The 22,640-nt window shown below is 48.6% G+C and overlaps 1 protein-coding gene across 18 annotated transcripts in view; it reads right to left on the bottom strand.

Annotated features, from left to right (window-relative positions):
• Positions 1-22,640, bottom strand: part of AMBRA1 (autophagy and beclin 1 regulator 1) — a 175,915-nt gene that overhangs the window by 6,535 nt on the left and 146,740 nt on the right. For 16 of the 18 annotated variants that reach the window (XR_010946047.1, XM_067749193.1, XM_067749194.1 and 13 more), the window contains 3 exons: positions 10,876-11,015; positions 3,900-3,992; positions 2,426-2,619 (listed from right to left, as the gene is read on the bottom strand). Coding sequence is in view for 17 of the 18 variants with exons in the window: in XM_067749193.1 (XP_067605294.1) it covers positions 2,426-2,619; positions 3,900-3,992; positions 10,876-11,015 (427 nt within the window). In the remaining variant the exon portion in view is untranslated. Of the gene's footprint in view, positions 1-2,425; positions 2,620-2,649; positions 2,893-3,899; positions 3,993-10,875; positions 11,016-18,231; positions 22,127-22,640 lie in introns of those variants that run through there. The other 2 variants (XM_067749209.1, XM_067749210.1) reach the window with 2 other exon arrangements.

Below are 22,640 nucleotides of genomic sequence, written 5' to 3'. Positions count from 1 at the left end.
TGTGTGTGTGTGTGTGTGTGTGTGTGTGTGTGTGTGTGTGTGTGTGTGTGTGTGTGTGTGTGTGTGTGTGTGTGTGTGTGTGTGTGTGTGTGTGTGTGTGTGTGTGTGTGTGTGTGTCTGTGTGTCTGTGTGTGTGTCTGTGTGTGTGTGTGTCTGTGTGTGTGTGTGTGTAGCTGCTGTGTCTGCCTGCTAGATGGGGAAAGCGGACCAGGAAGGAAGTCTGAGCCCAAGAAGACTCTTGATTCCTGGTCCCCCTACCAGAGCGGCAGTAGTGGACAGTGGTCAGTGGGGTAAGCACCTCAGAACAACGCTCCTGGCCCCAGGAGGGACAAGCCTGGCCAGTCACACCCACTGGTCAATGCCCCACACATCTTCTCCCCATACTTCTTTCTAGGTGTGGGGTTTTCTGAAAGGGACTATGATGCTGTCCCTTTCAGAGCTGGAGGTCCAGAGCTCCAGGCAAAGTTCACCAGGCCAGACAGATGCAGCAAGCCATCCTGAACCACCCTGCCCAGGCTCCCGTTCTAGAGAACAGCCTATTCAACTGCTGCCTCTGCTGAAGAGTGCCTCTGGCCTCTGAAGGGCTCACCCTCCACCACCCGTTCTACTTTGCAGGGAGAGACTGGGAGAGAATCAGGTTCTGGTCTCAAACTGGAAAACAGAACCTCCTGCCAGCCCATCATCCGCATCCTGAAACAGGAAGAAAGGAACTTATAATTGACTGGAGGCCAGAAATAAGCTGATGCTAATCAAGAAATATCAGAGGTTTCTTTGGGAGGTGAAAACACCGGTGGATGCTCTTCTCCTCCAGTGGGGAGCCCCTGCTGCACTTCACTTTCAGGCTGAAGGCCTCACTTCTGACCCAGATCCCTGTAATCTGCCCTTCCTGCTCATCCAGCCTCAGTCTCAACATGCGATGACAGGCCAGGAACAAGAGCCCACTAGTGAGTGGTCCTCGGTGCAGATGGTAATGTTTTTGAACTTGGTGCCCTTGCAGCTGCTGTCCCCTCCGCCAGGAATGCCTGCCCCCTGCCCCCATCCCACTTGGCCTGACATTTTCCTACTTATCCTTGAAGACTCAGCTCAGGGTCACCTCCTCCAGAAGCCTTCCCCGAGCCCCACAGTTGGGAGCTGGGCCCCCCTCCTCCGTGGCCCCGAGGTCCTTATCGTGTGAAGCAATTACCTGCTGGGTGCCTGCCTCCCTGTCTAGACGTCCAGTTCCTTGGGGAAGGACCAAGGCCTATCTGTCTTTGCAACCCCAGCGGCTGATGCACGGGAGACAGTCAGTAAACGGCCACGAGATCGCGGCAGGGGGGCCGCCTCAGACAAGGACTTCCGCCTGGGGTTGGCTGGAGGAGCTCCAGCTCTCTCCTCTTCAGTGAGGCTCGGAGCTGTGTTGGGCTGCTGCAGCCGCTACCTCTACACCAAGGGGTTTCCACCCAACAGATGTAGGAGGTGGCCTGGGCCACAGACCAAGAAGGGACTTAACTGTAAAAAGTGTCAGTTCATGGCAGCGACAGGGACAGTGCCCTGCTGGGGGGGCTGCAGTTTGGAAAGCTGTTCCCTGGAGGTGACACAGGCAGATTAGTTACTCCTTGCCCGATGCACACCTGTCCTCTCTTCTCATGGTCTCTCTTGAGCAAATGGCTTAACACGGACCTAGGAAATGTGGGTCTGTTTGGAGGCTGCCTCGTCTGGAGCCTGGAGCAGCCAGGGGCTGGGGTAGGGGGTAAGGACAGTGACTGAGCGAGAACAGCCTGTTTAACACAGCTGCCAACACACTCCAAAGGGGTTCGAGCGCTACCGCTGGGAAGTGCTAATTGGTTCTTAGCAGTGTGAGGCCAGCGCAGAGCCAGGGCGGAGCTGGCTGAGTCACACCTGCAATAGGTGAGAGGAAGGGGCTGACTGCGTGCCAGGCTGCAGTCAAAATGGCCATGAAGCACAGGTGTGTGAGGGCCTCACCTGTGGCAGTCCCGACTCCGCCAGGCTGGCAGCAGGGGGAGACAAGCTACCCTGTGGCGTGGTCCTGGAAGCCCGAGGCCTGGGGTGCATGTCTCTGGAACGAGAGCTCACAGCAGGGAGCCTTCTCTATCTAGATGACTCTCTGTGCTCTCTCTCTGGAAGAACACCCTGGGTCCTCCAAGTTTTAGAGGATAAGGAGATGAGGGTCCTTGGTGGGACTGAGCAAAGCTGTGAGAGCAGCTCGGCTTGCCGGAGCAGTGACCCAGATCAGGGGAATGACCTTCCTGCCCGAGGAGGCACCACCATGTGAGGGGCACTCACCCTGACAGCAGTGGTGCTCGCCCTGCACCAGCTGTCCGTGTGGAGGGGCCGGGAGCCTCAGGGAGGGGTGAGAATGGTCCCAGCCCCCACCCCACGCCACTCTCCCGGCCTCATTTCCCCTCTAGTGTTACATGGCTCCTACCTTCACCAGGACCTGAAGCTGCTGTCCCCGGCTCCTGGATCTCCCTCTCTGTCTGTGTTTCAGCATTCTGCAGCTGAAGGGCCAGAGTCTGGGTGCCCTGAGATGTCACTGAGGTGGTGGGGTTCCGGGGCTGCAGCCCAATTGCATTCATCAGGCCCATGTCTCTGTCTGTCCTCCATGTGGCTCTGCTGGTGCTACGGAGAGAAAGGCAGAGCGGAGTCGGGCAGGGCTGGGGACAGCACACCACACACAGCTCCGCGTGCTCCATGCCAATCCCCAGGGCACAGCCTGGACCAGGGCCTGCAGGCTGAGAGGCCCGCTCCCGCGGCTGCCTCCCGATGGCGGTGAACTCGCCTGTGTCCTTTCTCCTCCAGATCAGTCCACACCCCGGGACAATGAAAGGAGGCGCAGAACCGTCCAGTTTTGCAAACCCAGCTGGTCCAGTCACTCAAACAACGAGGGCCTTTCTGGGGAGGTAGAGATGGCTGATCTTAAAAGACGCTTCCTTAGATTCGGGAAGCCACTAGCTGAGCTCCATGGGAAAAAGGGTGAGCAGCCCAAGAGGGCCCTTTCTCTCTTTAGCTTTTCCTTCCTTCTAACTATATGCTGACAAGATTCCAGTTTAAATTCTTGGAACTGCCACTGAATCTCCACTTTGGAGGAAAAGCACCAGGACTCCTGTGAGGCTGCTCTGGGATCCTCCTTCGGGGCCTTCTGAAAATAGACCCTTAAAAGCAGGGAGCGCCAGCTGCCAATGAGTAAGGCCCAGGCCCCAAGCTATACGCCCCCTTCCTTGGGCATTTCCTAGGCACTGACCCTCAGGACAGCTCAAGCCGGCAGCAGAGGGAGCCCAGGACTTTCAAGACAGTCACCAGCCACTCCTATTTGTAGCTGCTTCTGGGGATTACTCCTCCGGCTGTGCCCTGTACTCCCTCTAGGAAGCAGTGACTGCTTTGGCTTTATCATTGACCCAGGACTTTTTCTCAAAATGTTCCAGTCTTCGTTAATGAATTAAGTGATGAGAGGATCAGTACCAGGTTCCTACTCTCTCACTGGCTCCTGGGGAGGGTCTGTCCCAGGGCTGCAGCTCTGGGCAGCTTGGACCCTGAGGCCTGGGTCACGTGGGAGACTGCCCACAAGCAATTTCCTAGGGAGGGCATCCCTCTCCAGTGTCCACTCCTCTCTCCTCACCGCAGCTCGCCCAGATACCATGCCAGAATGAGAGGGCTAGACGGTGTCCTAGCCTGTCTTAAATCAAGGCTCTGAGGGCAGAGATTCTGTTCTCTTTCTTAGCCATGAAACACTCTTCTCGAACAAAATCACATGCAAAAGCTCAACGCATGAAGCAGATCAAAGAGGAGCTGCTCTGGTTGAGGACGGGCAGCTACAGAGCCCTGGAGCACAGTCTGAGGGCACTGCTCCAGAGCCCACTGGTTGCAGAAGGGAGGGCGGGCCTCCTCTTTCACAAACTCACCCAGGCCTCTCACTGCTTCGGCTGCTGGAGTGAACAGTGAAGACAGTCTCATTCAGCTGGTCCCAGTAGTACTCAACACCAGAGTTTAAGGCCCTGAAAATCAGTTGGGAAGGAGAAAAGGTGGAAGGCATTAGATACGGAACGGCCAGAACTCCTTGCAATTCCCTCCTTCCTCTCCTGGGGCTGGGCTGAGGCCAGGACCAAAGATATTCCTGCATCAGGATGCTCAATGTAGAGCAGACCAGACAAATCTCCAACAGCCCCAAAGCCTGGAGTGGTGGCTTTAGCCTCTTCCATCCCCCAGAGCCTAACTGGCTCCTCTTTGGGGCTAAGGAAGAGCTAAAAAATAGCCATGCCAGTCAGGCAGTGAGTTCTGCGTGTACTTCAGACATATGAGAAAGGAGCTAAGATGGCCCTGGAGATACCAGGTGCCACGGACAGCCCTGTCTAAAGGGAGTGCTTAGTGCTCAGAAACAGAGAGTGCAGGCTCTCACCATTGGGTCTTCCCTACAGCCACGGGGTCAGGAGAAAGGAAAATGAGGGCACCTTTACATTTTTACTTTGCCTGGAGCTCAGAAGTCTAAGCAGGAAAAAGCTCCTGCTGAGCCAGAGAGGCCCACATCTCTTTCTATTTTGGCCCTAGAGGCTCCTCTGCCACGTAGAGGCTGGACAAGCAACTGGGAGAGCTGAAGATGACCCGGGAGGGCTCACAAACTTCTCCTGGGGGAGGGAGGAGAAAAACTGCAGCAGCAATGGGCTGGACTGCTGACAGCAGAGAGAAGAGCTTCTAGCCATCAAGTTCTCTGGGCTGCCAACCTTCTCCTGGTTCCTTCTTTCCCTGCAATGGAGTATCAAGCAGTTTCTTCCAACCTCACGCAGGCAAAACTGCCAGAAGGGAAGCAGTGGCCTCTTATCTTTCTATACTGATGTGCCACCTCAGGCAGCAAGCCTGGCTGCCAGTGGTGGGTCCCAAAATGCAAGACAGCTACCTAGCACCAAGCACATGGTTGACGGTGGGGTGCTGCTGACGGTGGTGAAGGAAGAGGGATAAGAGTTGGGAAACAGCTGTCTTTGAGCCCTTTGATGAGAACTCCAGTGTCTATGTAGAGATTGTAGGAGATACTCAAAAAAGCTAGCTCTGCTCCTAAGAGGGACAGGGCATGCACATGTGCTTGAAGAGCTCTGCTATAGACTGAATCCCCCACAAATTCACATGTTGAAACCCTACCCCCAAAGTGACTGTATCTGGAGATAGGGTCTTTAGAAGGTAATTAAGGTTAAATGAAGTCATAAGACTGGGACCCTAACCCAAAAGGACTCTGGCCTTATAAGGAGAGAGAGAGATCTTATTCTCTTTCTCCATCATGTGAGGACACAGTGAGAAGGTGGCTGTCTGCAAGCCAGGAAAGGAGTCCTCACCAGAACTCAACCATGCCAGCACCTGATCTCAGCCTTCTAGCTTCCAGATGGTAGAAAATAAATTTCTGGTGATTAAGCCACCCCGTCTTGAGCTGACTAAGAAAAGCTCCAACGGAAGCCAGCTTTTTAACCTAGAGGCTGAGGTCACCTTCCTTTAACGACAGAACTTCTTCAATAAAGAGCAAACAAATGAAAGTCAGTGGGTTGTGAGGATTAGCCAGGAAAAGATGAGTTGTGGGGGGGTGACGTAAGGTGATTCCTTCCTAAATGTGAGGATTGGATAGGGCAGGGGCCTGATGGGGCCTGCACGGTGAGCGACTGCATGTCAGGAGGCTGTGCTACCTCAGGTGAAAGGAAACGGGCCTAGGCACTGGGACCCCAAATCCATCACTAGAGGGGCACTAAGATTCTAGGGATTAGGCTTTACCTGTGGGAAAGAGCCACAGCCAAACAAAAGTACTCTTCCTCTCCCTGTTCTGGACTAAACCCCTCCCAACTCCTCTTAGAGGGCAGATTTGGTGTGATCTTCAGACGAGCCCTCTGAAAGAACATCAATAAAGAATTAAAGTTCAGGGTAACAACACCTGCGGTCAGCCCGGGGGCCAGGACTGAGGTCAGCACCCTGAGCCGGGACACCTCAACCCGAATCTCCGCCACTCCCACAGCCGCACAGGAGGTGGCGGGCCATGTTTCCTGGATCTCAGCGAGCTGCTGTTTCTCCTCGAGACCACAGGGAGCTGAGTCACCAGATACTCAGCTATTTTTGTGAGGGTTGTCTGAGAACAACAGGGCATTGGAGAGCAGAGGTGAGAGAAGACCTTACGTGAGGGAAGAGGCAAATGACCAGAAACAAAAGCAGAGGCCCCCAGAAAACAAAGCCACCACTGCAATTTTTGATGAGCAAATCTTGGCTGCATGAGGCACCACGTGAAGCCAGCTGCCAGGGAGTCTCTGATTTACAAACTTGTCAGGATTTATTGACAGGTGGCAATACCACGTGGGTCCCCGCCAAATCCTTTGTCTGTAATTCCTGCTACCCAGGGCTGGTTAGTGACAACAAACTGCTCACACCAAACCTATACCAAACCATGTATTGCGTGACCAGGCACCTTCCTTCCCATCTCAGAGAAAAGGCCACCTGAAGGCACACTCTCTGAGCTGCGACTGCCAGCATGACGCTGATGGTCAAAGAGTCCCTCCAACACTTTCCATCTGGCAGCATGCGCCATCAGCTCCAGGCTATGAACTCTGGCCATTTACTGAGGATATCAACTGCCAAACAGAACAGGAGTGACGGAGGCTATCAACATCCTATTCCATTCTCCCCCCCCCGACCCCAATCCTCTCTACTCCCCACCAAGAGGTCCAATTCCAGCCATGATTTGTTCTACCTTCTATGGTCAGACCAGCTTGACTACGAGAAGCTCATGGATTTGGTTGAAATTCCAGGCACTGTACCAAGGAACAGAGTTGAAGATACCCTCCTCTGGCTAATGAAACTCTAAGTGTTCAATATTCAGTGTTGCTTATTTCCATCTGTAAGCTAAAGAACAGTCCCAACCCTCTCCTTCCTCCTTGGACCTTAGGGAGGATGAATGAGTCACCACTGTTTGCTCTAGGTTCTTCCTGGAAGCTAGACAAACACACAGAGGGGTGAAGAAGAATGAGAAGGCCAGTCAGGGTCAGCCTTCCTGGCTTCCTTCAACAGCCTCTGTGAGCTGTGCTTCTGGGCTTGGTTCAGTGACTCCTCACAGCTGGGACCCTTGGGGCTCCCTGAACACAGCTAAGAGCCAGTCTGGCTTCCTCGGTGGTGAAAACGCTCTCACACAGAACTGCCCTCCTCGGCAGTGAAAGCACCGAGTCCTAACTTCTGGACCGCCAGGGAATTCCCCCCAGCCTACTTTTCTTCTGACATGAGTCTCTGAATTCTGTCTTCTGAGCTGACTCTCAGAGGTCTTCCCAGCACCTCCCCACCCCGCCGTTTGTAGGGCTGATCTATGAGACGGAAGTGAGCAAGCAGCCCCTCATATCAATCTGGCACTTCATACCCACCCTGGTTACTGGTTGGGGGGCTGGCTGGGCTCGCGGACAGCCAGAGGCACAGGAGCAGCTTGGGAGGGGTGGCGGGTCAGAGAGCAGAGCAAAGGAGAAAGGAGCATCTCACTGCTGGGAGCGGGGGGGACACCAGGCTATCAGCCACTGAAATGGCTCTGTATATGGGTGGAAGGGCCAGTGGTCCGTCTCCTCACCTGTCCTAAGAATTTCTGTGCCTGGAGAGATGGAGTGTTTCCTTAGGCTTTTTTCTACTATCAAGTGGGGTTTTAATACCTTCAAGAGATGCCCAAGGAGCTTGTTACCTCTGTCTTTGTGCTTGGAGAGAGTGCCAAGGCTAAGACAATGGAGGAAAAATCAAGAACAGGATTGAAAGCACAAAATGTGGTAAAGCTGCCTGTGCCTGAGACAAAGGCAGACAACCACCTGTTTTGGAGGGAGGGCTGTAATCTTGGCCCAGCTGGCTGGCTGGCTGGCTCATGTGCCCTTGGGAATGGGTGTGCCAGGGAGCTGCATCACGCAGGGCCAGGCAGCAGGCAACAACCCTGAGCTTCTACTTCCCTATTTATTTGTTCTCCTCGTTCGAAGCCGGAGATCACTCAGAGACTGTTAAAAAAGATGTACATGTTCTCACTTATCCTCTCTCATTTCCCACTGCATCAATCACCTGACCCACTTAAATGCCTCAACATGATCTAGAGCTATATTCTTCACCTGAGGTCTTAAAAGAGTTACAAAATTGTGTGTTCTTGCGGTATATTCTTCTGTGGAAGAGACTATGTTGCTTTCGTCGGAATTCTAAAGGGGTTTTTGATTGAAAAAACGTTAAAAATCAGCTACAGAAAAGAGCTCTGGATCGGAAAACTGGGAAGGCTCATTTTGTCACTGATCTGCTGGGAGACCTCGGGTGAGTCTAAACTTACTTACCTGAATATTTTTCATAGTATTTCCTGCCTAAAGTACAGAAATGAAGGTGACTGAGAACTGGAGAAGCTTTGGACAACTTGGGACAAAGTCATGTCCATCTTAATTTTATATGGTACCCTTAAATACTGGCCCTAAGGCATGGGGCATTTACCCACACGACCCAAGAAATCAGAAGAAACAGCAACACCAAAAAGGCAGGCTCAACTAGCTCTGAGTCCAACACAACTTGGTCTGTGATGCGGTGCTGTTCGCTGTGTCAAACATTAGTGTTATCTTTTTTCTCTTTTTTTTTGTGGTATGCGGGCCTCTCACTGTTGTGGCCTCTCTCATTGCAGAGCACAGGCTCCGGATGCGCAGGCTCAGTGGCCATGGCTCACGGGCCCAGCCGCTCCGCGGCATGTAGGATCTTCCCGGAGCGGGGCACGAACCCGTGTCCCCTGCATTGGCAGGCAGACTCTCAACCACTGCGCCACCAGGGAAGCCCATTAGTGCTATCTTGTCATGGAAGAGATTTGAGTTGCTGGTGGGTAAGAGAATTCCCCAGGCAGCTCAAGACGGCTCCAGCTTGCTGAGACGGTGGATGCTGAAGATGACATATGGGGAGAAAAGAGAGGCCAAAGCCAGCTTCATGTCTGGCTGAGATGTCTGTGACTCACACCAAGTATGTAGGCTGGGGTTGTAGACATAAAAGCCTTGTGGGGCCACGACAAATTGGGAGCAGAGACACTGCCTCTGTAAGAGCAGATCGCTTTTGCAAGAGAAGGGGCTGGGAGTCTGGTTGGGACAAAGGTTAGTAGCTGGAGCCAGGGACAAGACAACAATGCTAAGGAAGGCTGTCTTGGAGAAACAGGGGAAGAAAGGCCTGTAACTACAGTGTTGGTAAGAGTGAAATTATAATCCAGAATTCTTTTCCAGTTTCGGGAAAGATGCCTATTAGAGTCCTCTTATGAATTTCTAAGAAAAGAGGAAGAGGTAAGATAATGTGCTTTGGGGAAAAAGAAATCGTTCAGGGAAGACCGATCCTGAGACTACGGACAGGCTGCGGGGAGGGCAGAAATGGACAGATAAAGCACCTGGGTTAACAGTGGCACAGTCATGAAAGAGGCAGGCTGTGTTCTGGAGAGGCACCAGGAGCTAGTGAAAGGGGCTCTGTGGACACTGAGTCTGAAGAGAGTGTAGCTGGCAGAATCAAGCAGTCTCCCAGCTCTAAGAGCAGCTTGACTAGGTCAGGCTGAGACAGCAGCTTCTCTTTGGAAGGGGCTCCGAAAATTCTAGGTGGAATAAAAGAGCTGTCATCAGAACCAGGTTTTCTTTCTCCTGGGCCACCGACCTAGCTCAGCTGACAAGGGCTCAATCACCAGTCACCTACCAGGCCACAAGAACTGACCCAAATACACACTTTAGGAAAAATCACCAAGGGCCCTATCAAAAGGCAACATGGACACTCCCAGCAGCCAGAGATCCTACCAGACCAGCCACACCGTGCGTGTTCTGTGATCTGCAGGCTACCCTTGGAGAAGACTCTGCACCAAGTGAAGGACAACATTAGGATGGCCTGGAGGCAGAAGTGGCATTTAGTCGGCTGGAACCCCGCAGTAGCCCACGCAGCAATCAGCCTGATCTGCATTGAAGTACAGAGTTTCACTCTCCCCACCTGGCTGGGTCTGGAAATTGATGACAGACCTGGCTGATTCCCAGGGTCTTGAGTGAAAGGATGCCTGAACAGACCTCTCTCCTCCAAAAAGCCAGAGGAAGGGGAGAAGCGGGTGTCATCAGGACTTAAGACAGAGATGCTTTGGTTCCCTGTTGCCTCCTACCCCCTACTTCAATCAAGACCAGTTAATTATCATTTTTATTCTAAACTAAGCTTTTCAATCTGCCTTCACTATTATGAGCCAGAACCCCAAGCAGAAAGGAAAACAGGCAGGACACAGACAGAGCCAGGCTGTCAGAGATCCGTAGCTTGACAAATTAGGGCTTTAACAATATTCTATTTCCAATTTTGTTTCTTAAGTTAATGTCTATGGCATTTACACAAACCTGAGACCACCTGTTGAATTTTTCAAAAAGGGTTTAGAAAAGAATCTTTGATATCTATGCTTTTGCCTGCAGGGAAACTTTACTATCACTAGGAAACCAGAGAACGAGGGAAAACAAAGAAAAAAAAATACTGCCTTAGATTTAAAAACACCTAATAACTATACCAGTCTTTTGAAGATTTTTGGAATGGAGAGCTAACCTTACCATCCCCTAGGTGAAAAGGACACTTTGAGGAGTGACGCCGAGAACGAGTCAGGCTCTAGCAGAATTCGAATTTCCCATCTAGAAGACCCCACCTCAGCGGGGGTGGTGGTGGTGGTGGTGTGATGAATTGGGACATTGGGACTGACATATATACACTAATACATATAAAATGGATAACTAATAAGAACCTGCTGTATAAAAAAATAAATAAAATTCAAAAAAAAAAAAAGACCCCACCTCACTGGCCAGATCCACAGGTGAATGCTGATGACTCCAGTCCTCAGCCTGGATGACCCCCTGAGTCCCCACCCTGCCAGCCCCTTGAGCCACTCACTCTGGTCGGCAGATCACCAGGTCTCCTTTGTTGGTACCATAGGCCAGGCCGAGCCCTGGCTCGGGCAGCCACCGGGCAGAATTGATGCTGACATGTCTCCGCTGGTCAGCAGGCATGGGATAAAGGACGTTGAAAACTCTCTGGGTGAGGAAAAAATAGGGAAGAAAAGAGAATGGGAGGAGAAACAGTCTGTTACCAAGAATAACAAAATCCAAGGGGAACAAAGTCCCTCCTATAGCCTAAAGCAAGTTAACCACAGGGAAGAAACGAGATGGTTGGACTGGGAATGGGATGACTCTTAACATATATCTGAGAACTTGGGGAAGCACAGGGGAGGGTGGGACCCTCTTACTTCAGGTGAGGGCTAAGGACTGTCAGGAAATACCAGGGGCATACTTGGACCCTTCTGCATGAAGCTTCACTATGCTCTCCTCACAGCCTTTAACATTTCTCACTTCATTACTTTTAAGGTAACCCCCTGGAAAGCCCCATGCAGAGCCTAGCACACCAGGAAGGACTGCCCCAAACTTTCCTCTGACCAGACCAACCAGTGAGAGCCAACCTCCACTGGTAGTCCTGTTACCATGGAAATCACAGCACTCTTCACTGCAATGGGGAACTGAAGGTGATAGGGGGGCGGGAGGGGGTGATAACATCAAAGAACATTCTTAATTCATCTAATTAAAAGCAATGTTAAAACTGCTATTGTTAAGGAAACCTAAAAGGTGCAATAAGATGTAGGAAGCAGGGCAGATGGGAATCTTGAACACACATGTATATGATTTCTTTCTAGCTTATATAAATCACCATTAAACAGATCAGTTCCATTTATCAAAGGGAGTCTCCTTTCATTAGTCTACATCTTTCCAAAGCTACTATTTTCTCAGGGGGCAGCTTAGCTTGTCTCAGGTTGGGCTGAAGGTGATATCTGGCTACTGAACTACACAATGTTCCAGAATCGACTTTAGTCAGAGACAGGGGCAGGGCAGTGGAAGAATGAAGGGCATAATTTAAGAGTTAGAAAGATCTGGGTTTGAGTCCTGGCGTCACTGCGTAACAACTTCTCTGGATCTCAGTTTAAAAAGAGACAGCACCGGGCTTCCCTGATGGCGCAGTGGTTGGGAGTCCGCCGGCCGATGCAGGGGACATAGGTTCGTGCCCCGGTCCGGGAAGATCCCACATGCCACGGAGCAGCTGGGCCCGTGAGCCATGGCCGCTGAGCCTGCGCGTCCAGAGCCTGTGCTCCGCAGCGGGAGAGGCCACAACAGTGAGAGGCCCGCGTACCGCCAAGAAAAAAAAAAAAAAAAAAAGAGACAGCACCAACACTCAAATAATAGGGGAGATTAAAAGAAATGATGTATATAAATGCCTGATGTGGTGCAAGCTCATAAATGGTAACTCTTGTTATTATTACCATGAACCTGCAAGAAAAACACGTCATCAGGCCCTATGAAAAGGACGTGAGGCTGAGAATCTATAAACTGGAGTTTTAGTCAATACAATGTTTTCTCTTTTAGCCTCTTCAGGTTTTTATAAAATAAGGATGAACTTCATCTGCCTTTACCTTTAACCCTTTACCTAAGGGTTGATGGAAGGGAAAAAAATGAGAGAACAAATGAGAACGTGATTTAGAAAGTAATATTAAAAAATGAATTTAGGTCAGTATAATAATAATTATTTTTCTGATTATCCTGATGAGAGACCCTGCTCCCCCAAAAAGGTAAATACTGAGCTAAGAGTCCACGCCATCTACAGAAATCAAGTGATAAGAAGTCCTGCATTTGGGAACTTGTTCATGTGCCTTGGGTAGCTATCTGAAAGGCCTTTACCAGGACAGCCTCTGGACTAGAGAAGACAGCGGCACGTGTGCTCGATGTAATGACACACACACAGAGAATCCTGTTATAAAAATTCCCCAGCTTTGTGGTGCTGAGAAATGTGCCTGGGCAGCTTATAGCACACTGCTGGAACAGCCCTGTTATGGTCCTGAGGTCGAATGGGTCTGTTACAAATATGGAACTGGCTCTGGTTTGAGGCATAAGACAGACTGCCCCATGGCTGCTGCTGCCTTAAGAACCTCCTACCTCCTATGTCCTCCCCATCTTACTCAACTCCAAATTTAAGAATTAACCAGGGCTCCTTAAATCTTTGGTCTGAGGAGACTACTGAAAAAGAGCCCAATGAAGTTTATGAATTTCTAAACTAGTCATCCAGAACATGCTTGCCTGACCTTTGGATAATCCCTTCCTTACACGTACATACCTGGCAGGAGCCTGGAATGAATTCATGGATACTCCTCTCCATCGGCCTCACTACTGGCTGACTGTCCACAGAGATGGCAATGCCAGTCTTTTCCCCTTTGTACCTAATCAACACTTTTCCTTCAGGTCAGGGGATGGGTGTGGGGCCTTCATCCTTTCTCACAGAGGTTTTCACTTTTCCAGAAGATAATCCATGGTTTCTGTCCAACCTATCGGCTATATGGTTAAATATGACTTGATATACAAATCAAAAGGACAAAGTGGCTGTGATCAGACAACTGTGGCTGGGATCACTTAATCTGTTAAATTTTTCTTCTCCCAAAGGTCAGATAATGTAAGTTGGGGATACACCCAGAGTTCAGAAGGGATGTGTGTTAATTTCAGTGGGTTGGATGAGGGGAGCCTGTGGCAGTTCTAATGGGATTCACAAGAGTCTCCCCTAAAATCATAATGATTCATTATTGCAGGCAATGGGCCAGGAGGGCCAGAGAAAGTGGTCTTGCAAGAAGGGAGACAATGCAGTTAGTAAATCAAATGCTTTGAGGTTGCGCTGAGTGTTTTGACCGTGGTCTCACAAGAATAAGAACTCTTTTCTAGAAATGTTCCAGACCAGGAAAGAAGCAAACAAAGCCTCTCACATGTCACAAATTTACCTTTTATAGTCTGTTGCTGCAGAGGGATTAACAAGCAAACACTATCAATTTGCTTCTAAGTACAGGAATTTGCTCTGGGGACAAAACCATCAAGAAGCCAGTATGATGGGTGACCCAGCTTAGGTGAGACAAGGTCAGAGCAACTGGAGAGAAGTAACTAAAGGCTGAGACCCCTAGACCTTGCTGCACAGATATTCACAACCTCCATGGCTATAGGAGTCATGGGGTATCGATTTGTCCTCCGACTCTGGCAGCTCCCCACCCTGCCCAAGTCCTTAAACAGTGTTGAAAGGGCAGCTTCCAAGAGCCCATCTCCTCCAGTGTTTGGGTATTAGGCTAAATCCTGCTTTGTGGCAGGAAGCCAGAAAATGCCACGTGAAGATCAGTAGCCTCCAGAACTCCTGATAAGCACTTGCTTACTTATCACACTCTAATGTGGGGGTGAGAAGGAAGGAGATGACACAGAGGATGCAGGATGGGTAGGATCACTGATTTACAGGTTCTGAGAGGTCATCTGATCCAATGTTCCTATTTCACACATGCCTGGAATGAAAGGACCCTAGAGGAATGAGAATCTGGCCCATTTGGAAAACCACCCAGAGGTGTAGTTTCCATTCCTTTCTCTGGCCGCAGTTTAACAGCTCTGAAAGTACCTCACGGACAGGAACTACTCCTCACAATTAGCCCTAGAGACAAGACAATACTGGGCAACAAGTTCCCCAATGCTGACAGATGGCTATAGCTCTGGCTACTCCCAAACCATTTATGGTTTCAGCCATCAGTCTTTCCAACCCAGTGACTGGGTGATCTGTGAGCCTCCTCCCAGATTTCAATGGGGGCTGGCTCCATAAACCCAAAGTTCATCAGCACTGACAAGAACGAAGATCCGAGACGGTAAAGGAAGCTCTGGTCTTTATTTTAAGGCACTCCAAATATATCTCCAGTAAAACCTTCCTTAACGCTAGTCAGGTGCCCAGAAGCTCCCTGTCAGATGTTAAGGACAAAGCCGGGGACCTGCCAAAAATGCCTCCCCCTCTCTGACAAAAGTGACACCTTATGAAGCTACACCACCAAACTCCATTATACTGGAGGAGGATTATCAGGTTCTGGGGTCCCTTTGTGGGGTTGGATACAAAACCTGGCTGCTGATTCATGTTTGCAGAGGCCTGGTTTCAATCTGTCTCCAGGGCAGCTATTCCCTGGTAGATGACAAATGCTGACAGAAACCCCCCTCCCCAGGCAGGCTGCTCTCATTTCTGTCTAACATCTGTGAAGGGAATTGGGATCAATGAGCTAGAAGGAACAAATTTTTTAGAGTCAGTGCAGTCTCAGCATGTCAATAGGGAATGAGTCAGGTCACCAAGATCTTTACAGTTCTAAGGAGTGGGAGAAGGTAATTCCTCTACTTCAGGGGTCCAAGACAATCTCTTGTACCACTTGCCTCTATCCCTCAAAGTCTCTAATAGGAAGTAGGAACAAAAGAAAACAGTTCCCAGGTCAAAACTAAAAGCGTCTTGTTTCTTGTTCAAAGCTGGACAGGAAAAGAACGAGAGGTAGCCAGGGGAACTCAGTGGGAAACCTTCCTCTCCATCCTTCTAAAATTTAGAGGAAAAATGTATTGCTGCCCTCAACAAGATGCTTTCTTTTCTACCACATGTCAATAAAGCTCACACCATTAGTCCAAGTAGCAAACTGCATTGCTCAGATCAGCCCAAATAAGAAGCTAAAAGAAAAAAAACTTTGCGGTTTTCTTGTTTACATTTGGGAATCTCATTATCCTTAAAAGCTGGAACCTTGCCACTGTGGCAAGAGGTCAAGTGTGGTCGGCAGATCTCCCTTGTTTTAACCAAGACAATGAAAGCTGGTTGAAGGAAGAGGACAACTGGAAACTGAGGCCAGCCAGAAGGACCATGAGAGAAGTCGCAAGCCAAACGGGCTTTGAGGAAGAAAGGACTTGTGAGGAGGAGAAATGCCTTCTGGGTCGTGATGAGAATCAAGGGAGGCTTTAAGCTTTTAGAGAGGGTTACTAGAGGAGAATTAACTCTCTGGAAAGAGGAAAAAAAATCAGTGGAAAGCAGATGCTAAGAGACAGCTGACCTTTTCATTGGAAATGGATGGCTACACTTCTTGTCACAGGCTGAGAAATGCACACATCCCAAAACAGGCAGGGGGAAGGATACTACGGTCATCTTTTTTTTCTTTTGGGTTGATTTGCTTAGATTCATCAATTACTGGAGTTTCTTCATCCCTAGGAAAATGTGATTGTTTCTCAGAACCTTTAATTTCTTTTACTGTCTCTAAGCCTTCTTTATATTCTACTTTGGAGTTTAGAACTCATAGAATGTTGATTTTAAAGTGGTTATTTAAAAACAAAAATCGGAATACCAAGTCACTTTACTTTCCAGACTCTTTGTTCAGTTGAAGCAGGAACAAATCTGCCTAGAACACTCTTGTTTAAACCAAAGCTCCCCCAGCAGAAAAGAAGCGCAAACAGCTCCTTTTCTTATCTCTTGGGAACTTGTTGCCCTCCTCTGTTCCTGATAACCTGATGCCTTGTAGTCATTTCCAGCCTATCTCCTGTGATTTGTTGAGACCTACAGACTTTGTCTTATTCACCTGTTCCCCTCAAAGAGATCCCAAGGACAGTCAGAGAACAAGAATTTTATTTTTCAATCGGCCTGATGCTTTCCGAAGTCCATCTCTGGCTATTAGGATTGAAGCACAGAGATTACTTCAGCTGAGGGATCTACTTCTGTGCTGAATCCAATACCAAGGCACTCAACGCTCCTGGAACTCCCAGAAGTTAAAATAATTGCTTCCTCCTGTGCCCACACCTCTGTGCACAGTACAAGTTCTTGAACTTCCTCAGTTTTCTAAATCTCAAAGGAAATGGCCAAATAAGTAGTTGTTCTAGATACTCAGCTCAGATAAGGGAGCCTTTCAATATATTCATACACTTTACTTGATCCATATTTTTTTGAAAGAAGAAAGCTCAGGACGGGGGTTACAATAAAATACTTTCAGCTTCTACAAATGCAGAATTTGGTTCTCCTACCAATTCTTTTTTTTTAAATAAATTTATTTATTTTATTTATTTATTTTTGGCTGTGTTGGGTCTTCGTTGCTGCGCGCGGGCTTTCTCTAGTTGCAGCGAGCGAGGGCTACTCTCCGTTGCAGTGCGCAGGCTTCTCATTGTGGAGCATGGGCTCTAGGTGCGCAGGCTTCAGTAGTTGTGGCACGTGGGCTCAGCAGTTGTGGCTCACGGGCTCTAGAGCACAGGCTCAGCAGTTGTGGCACAAGGGCTTAGTTGCTCTGCGGCATGTGGGATCTTCCCGGACCAGGGATGGAACCCGTGTCACCTGCATTGGCAGGCGGATTCTCAACCACTGCGCCACCAGGGAAGCCTCTCCCACCAATTCTTAAAAAACAAAATGTTTTGTCTTTCACTTCTGAAACAGCCACTGGGAATCTCTTCACCATTTCTCAGTGCTGTGACTGGAACCCTGAGAAACTCACTGATACTGGGCAGAACTGTGGTCATTAGCAAGACACTCTATATTTTCATAAGAATTATATCTAATACTTATGTTTAATTACCATTTCCTGAGGCACGTGCTAGGCACACTGATGGTGCTGGTGAGTAGGGGTGTGTGTTCATGTACGTGCAGGGAATACACAGCACACAAGATTTCAAAGTGACATATTCCCAGAATGAATGCTGAGCGCCTCCTGTGTGCCAAGCACAGTGAAGGCTGGGGATATAGCAGTGAAAAGACCCGTTAAGAAGCCAGGTGTCCAGCACGTATGCATCAGGAGAGCAAGGTCCAGATCCATTCTGTTCATTGTATTCCCAGACCTAGCAAAGTACCTGGCCCAGGGTAGGGGTGCAATAAAATTTTGCTGAGTGAAAATAGTAAAATGCAGCATAGATTGTGCTCTACTAAAAAGCCATGGAGGAAAGAAAGCATCAAAGTCAGATGAATCTGTCATGGAAAAATTCGCCTAAATTAATGGCTTTGATTGTAGCTCTAACGTTATTTTTAATTTTTTATTTTGCCCCCTCCCTTCTCTGACAAACTGCATCAGAGACACCCCTGACTTCTCTCATACCTCCTCCCCCTTTCCTACAACATGCTGAAGAAAGGAACTTTTTGAGGATAGATGCTTTGTACCACATCTCAGAACTCAACTTTAAGATAATTGCAGCGGGAGCAGCTTTTAATCAACTGACAAGCAGCTTTAAGAAAATTAATGAGGACAAAATCTTAGGAAGGAGTAAATCATTTCTGACAACAAAGCTGTCTCTCTTTTATCCCAATCTCCCCTTGAAGAAATAGTACCCTTCAAGGATACAAAAATAAAATATCTTTATTTTTGGTTTTTGCCACTCCCAAGCCCAGACAAGATTAAGAAGCAGCTCAGTTCCCTTAGATTGCTGGAGAATACTCTGGATTGAACTAGAGTTCTAGGTCACTTTTTTTTTTTTTTTGGCTGCATTGGGTCTTTGTTGTTGTGCGCAGGCTTTTCTCTAGCTGCGGTGAGCAGGGGCTACTCCTCATTACGGTGCATGGCCTTCTCATTGCGGTGGCTTTTCTTGCTGCGGAGCATGGGCTCTAGGCACGCGGGCTTCAGTAGCTGTAGCACGCAGGCTCAGTAGTTGTGGCTCGCGGGCTCTAGAGTGCAGGCTCAGAAGTTGTAGCACATGGGCTCAGTAGTTGTGGCTCGCGGGCTCTAGAGTGCAGGCTCAGAAGTTGTAGCACGTGGGCTCAGTAGTTGTGGCTCACGGGCTCTAGAGCACAGCCTCAGTAGTTGTGGCACACGGGCTTAGCTGCTCTGCAGGATGTGGGATCTTCCCGGACCAGGGCTCGAACCCGTGTCCCCTGCATTGGCAGATGGATTCTTAACCACTGCGCCACCAGGGAAGCCCTCTAGGTCACTTTTGAAAACCAAACTTTTAGAATCTAGGAAGTACTGATGACTGGATTTGACCACAGGCTAAATTCAGGGCAAGGAGTAAGCCACAGTAAAGATTATATGTTGAAGAATGGAGATAGGACAAGCCAAAAGAGCCTATGCATGTTAGTTACATAATGCTGGTCAGTGCTGGCAGAGCTGGCTACCCATCCCGACCCAGGGTCTAAGCTACAATTTAGTTATGACTAATTTGAGTATTCTGGACACCAAGCCTTTTCTGTGGTTCATTTTAATGAACTTATAATAATAATAATCAGTCATCACTAGGCTGTTCTGTGAAGATGGCTATGAAATGGTATGAAATAAAGAAAGCCAACTAATGTTTCTTTATAACTAGGGTGACACTAAGATATCCATTAATGGGTACCACAGCGACATCTTCCATCCAAGGATAACAGTGAGTTGAATGTTGGAAAAAGGAACTCAAGAACTACACCTTCAGATGGGAAAGGTCCTGGAGAGAAAGATATTTCTTCTCACTTTTTAAGCCTAAGAATCTCTGTATTCTATAGCACGAAGGCAAACAGGAATGGGATCACGGTTAAGAGCCTCAACAAAGTCAACTGTGGGCAGGCAAGAATTTTAATTAGAATTGGGAAAAAGTCTCCACAGCATTAGTCTTTAAAGTACCATCACTAGGATGCTAGCATATCCAGAAATGCTAAGGGCAGGAGGTACTCATCAATTTCTCAACTTCCTGAAAGTATATGAAAGATCTGGTTAAAGGAGCCATAGAAATAAACCAGATGAGATTCCAGAGACAAGGTGAGAGCAAAAAAGAAAACGACAAAGCTATACTGACAGGTGAGGTCTAATTGGGATCCCCATGCAGTTGATGATTGGTTCTCAATCTGGACTCAGCATGCAGACTCAACTGGAGGGCTTGGTAAAACAAGGATGGCTGGGCCCTACCCTCAGAGCTTCTGATTCAGCAGCTCTGGGACAGGGCTGAGAAGCTGCATTTCTATTAAGTTCCCTGATGATGCTGACTTAGTCCCGGGGAATACACATTGAGAACTACTGGCCAGTTAGATATGAGTAGGTTGTAGGTCTACAAAAAATCTGCTTCCTTTTCCAGCTGCCTAGGACCTACTGAGAATGAAGGGGATGCATATCTTTAGAGCTGGAGCTCTAGAGGGAGAAGGTATACAAGGGGACTGTCCACTACTGAAGAGCAGAACTCTCAGGGTCAAGAAGGGGTTGGGGGAGGCGGGAGAGAAGAGAGGAAGAGGGGGGAGAAGAGGGGGGAGAGAGAGGGGTGGAGGGAGGGAGGGGCAGGCTTTCTTTCCAACACCCCCTCCAAACTAACAATCTGTCTGGGTAATAGTTGCTCAACCCTTGAATACAGTTTCACCGCATAGCCACAGAGAAAAAGCTTTCAATAAAATTGACCCTTAAGTATTGATGTTTGAGGCTTGGCCTTAAAGAGCACAATGCTGTCTCATGAAGAAAGGAGAGCTAAACTGCTTTCTGTCCTAGGGCTTCTTCTCCCACCCAAGTCCCTTGTCCATCACTTCTGCCCAAACTGCCCCAGCACTGCCTCCCCACCTACACCCACACCTCGACCGCTGACGTTTGCCCCCATTCCTAGGTAAAACAGCACTTATTACAAACTGGAGGCATAGTTTGCTATATGACTATTTCTGGTTTCATTAGTAATTTTATATTTATGTTATTATGCTTTCACTTGGTTACAACCAAAGTTATTACATTGTGTAAGTTACCGTAATTTTAGAAAATTAATTGCAGTTTTCTGCTACAATATTGTGCCTTGTTCCAATTAGAAAATGAAAGCAGAGAGAAAACTCAGGCAGTTTAGTGTTTTGAGAATTCAGCAAAACTTCAGCTCAGCAATCTTTAAATGTCTAACTTAAAGACCAAACAGAAATTAACAAAAAGTCCTACTGGCTCAAGTGTGAGGGAGTCAGATGGCACATAAGACCCTGAGGCAGAGATAGTAGCACATTCAGCCTGGAAGAGCCTCGAATCGACAGACGGAAGGGGGAGATAAAATATGTGCCTAGTCTTATTTTTCCTGATTTGCCAATGATACTAAAATTGGGAAGACTAAGCCTAGCCTTAGTAAGCAGAGAAGGGAAATATCTGAGGACCCTAGATCCTAGAAACAAGGATAATAATTAAACTCAACGTGGGGAAGAAAATAATTCAGCACATTGAGATATTCAAGGGAGAACCCTGTAAAGCAACAACAGCTGAGAAAAATGGGAGGTGAAGCACGGACAGCCAAAAAGCTAAGAGTTTTATAGGAGATAGAACACAAACACCACTGTGCCTGCAACAAAATTAGCAAAGGATCAAAGCATCACACATAAAACCACGATAAGAAGTAAACCTGAGACTGTATCTCTGCCTCTGCTGAAGAGGCTGAGGGCAGAAACCTAAAATGAAGAAAGCAGTCATTAAGAACAGCAGTTCTCAAACTCAAGTGCGTATCAGAATCATCTGGAAAGCTTGTTTTTTTTTTTTTTGCGGTACGTGGGCCTCTCACTGTTGTGGCCTCTCCCGTTGTGGAGCACAGGCTCCGGACGCGCAGGCTCACGGGCCCAGCCACTCCGCAGCATGTGGGATCTTCCCGGACTGGGGCACGAACCCGTGTCCCCTGCATCGGCAGGCAGACTCTCAACCACTGCACCACCAGGGAAGCCCTGGAAAGCTTGTTTTACAAATACAAATACCCGGTCCCCTTCCTGCCCAATTCTTATTCTGATTTTGGTCTGAAGTGGAGTCTGTATTTTAACAAGGACCCCATGCATTCTAATGCAGGTTGTCCAAGGAGCACAGTTTGAGAAGCACTGATCCAAAGGTCTGAAGAACTGCTTAGAATAAGCATGCCAAGGCGAAGAGCAATTAGCAATTCATTTTTAAAGGAGTTTTCACATGGGATTGTGTAAGAGATCATCTCTTGGGGAGAGATGGTCACTTAGTGGGAATTAAAATAAGTCGATGCTCTGGAGGATGCTCTCCTGGGAATGTCTGCTGGCCCAACAATTTCACCTCTCTGAACGTTACCACAGTGAATTCCAAGAGGTAACATCACAGAGAAGGGGGATTCTGGGTAGAAAAGCTCTAGGACAGGCCCAGTACCCACAAATTCCTTCAAGGACAGAGCTTGACATTACAGATGGAGACAGCCACCTATACTTACCTGTGCAAAGAGGGAGATGCTCTACTGTCCCATTAAACCCTCGCTCCCTGTTCTCAGACAAAAATGCACTTCTTGCCTTAAACGGTGGTACAGCACAGCTATCCAAAAAAGCTGGTGTCTTCCCTTCCACCAGTGACTGAATTCAGGGACATGTGCTGAGTGCTTTGGTGCCTTTGGACGTAAGGGGCAACCAAGACCTGGAAAACCAGAAACCTTTCTGTAGCATGGGGGTTTAAAGTCAGACTGGGTGGACACAGGGTGAGCAAAACCTTGTTGAGAAGCCCGGATCCTGCCTCTTGTGTGAGAAAAATGCTTCCCAAATGAGAGCTTTCTAGTTACTTCAGCTCCCTCTCCTAAGTGGCAGATGGGGTCTAATGAGAATCAAAAAAGCCCTGCTGGGAATGCTGAGAAGTAGCTCTTGTCCTGAGGCATGCAGCAGCTTGGCTAGGTGCCTTGAGCCCCTACACAGCAGACTTCTCCAACTGCATTCCCTGAGCTGCCGGCCCCATATGTGACAGCATCTTGGCTCCCACCCTGGAGCTGTTTGCCTTTAGCCAGATGTTTCTGGCTACTTATAGAAAAGAGGAACCTTGCTAGGATGGAGGACTGGCAGGCTGTGCCCAAAAGTTGCGCAGGAGCCCTCGCTTCCAGAAGAGGCTGGAGATGTCCATTAGTGTTGCTGAAATCAGATCCTCTCTTAATGATTAGAAA

The sequence above is a fragment of the Pseudorca crassidens genome, chromosome 9 (genome assembly GCF_039906515.1).
Source record: "Pseudorca crassidens isolate mPseCra1 chromosome 9, mPseCra1.hap1, whole genome shotgun sequence".
NCBI lineage: Eukaryota > Metazoa > Chordata > Mammalia > Artiodactyla > Delphinidae > Pseudorca > Pseudorca crassidens.
The sequence above is the reverse complement of the archived record's forward strand: the minus strand, read 5'-3'. Positions and strand labels throughout refer to the sequence as shown.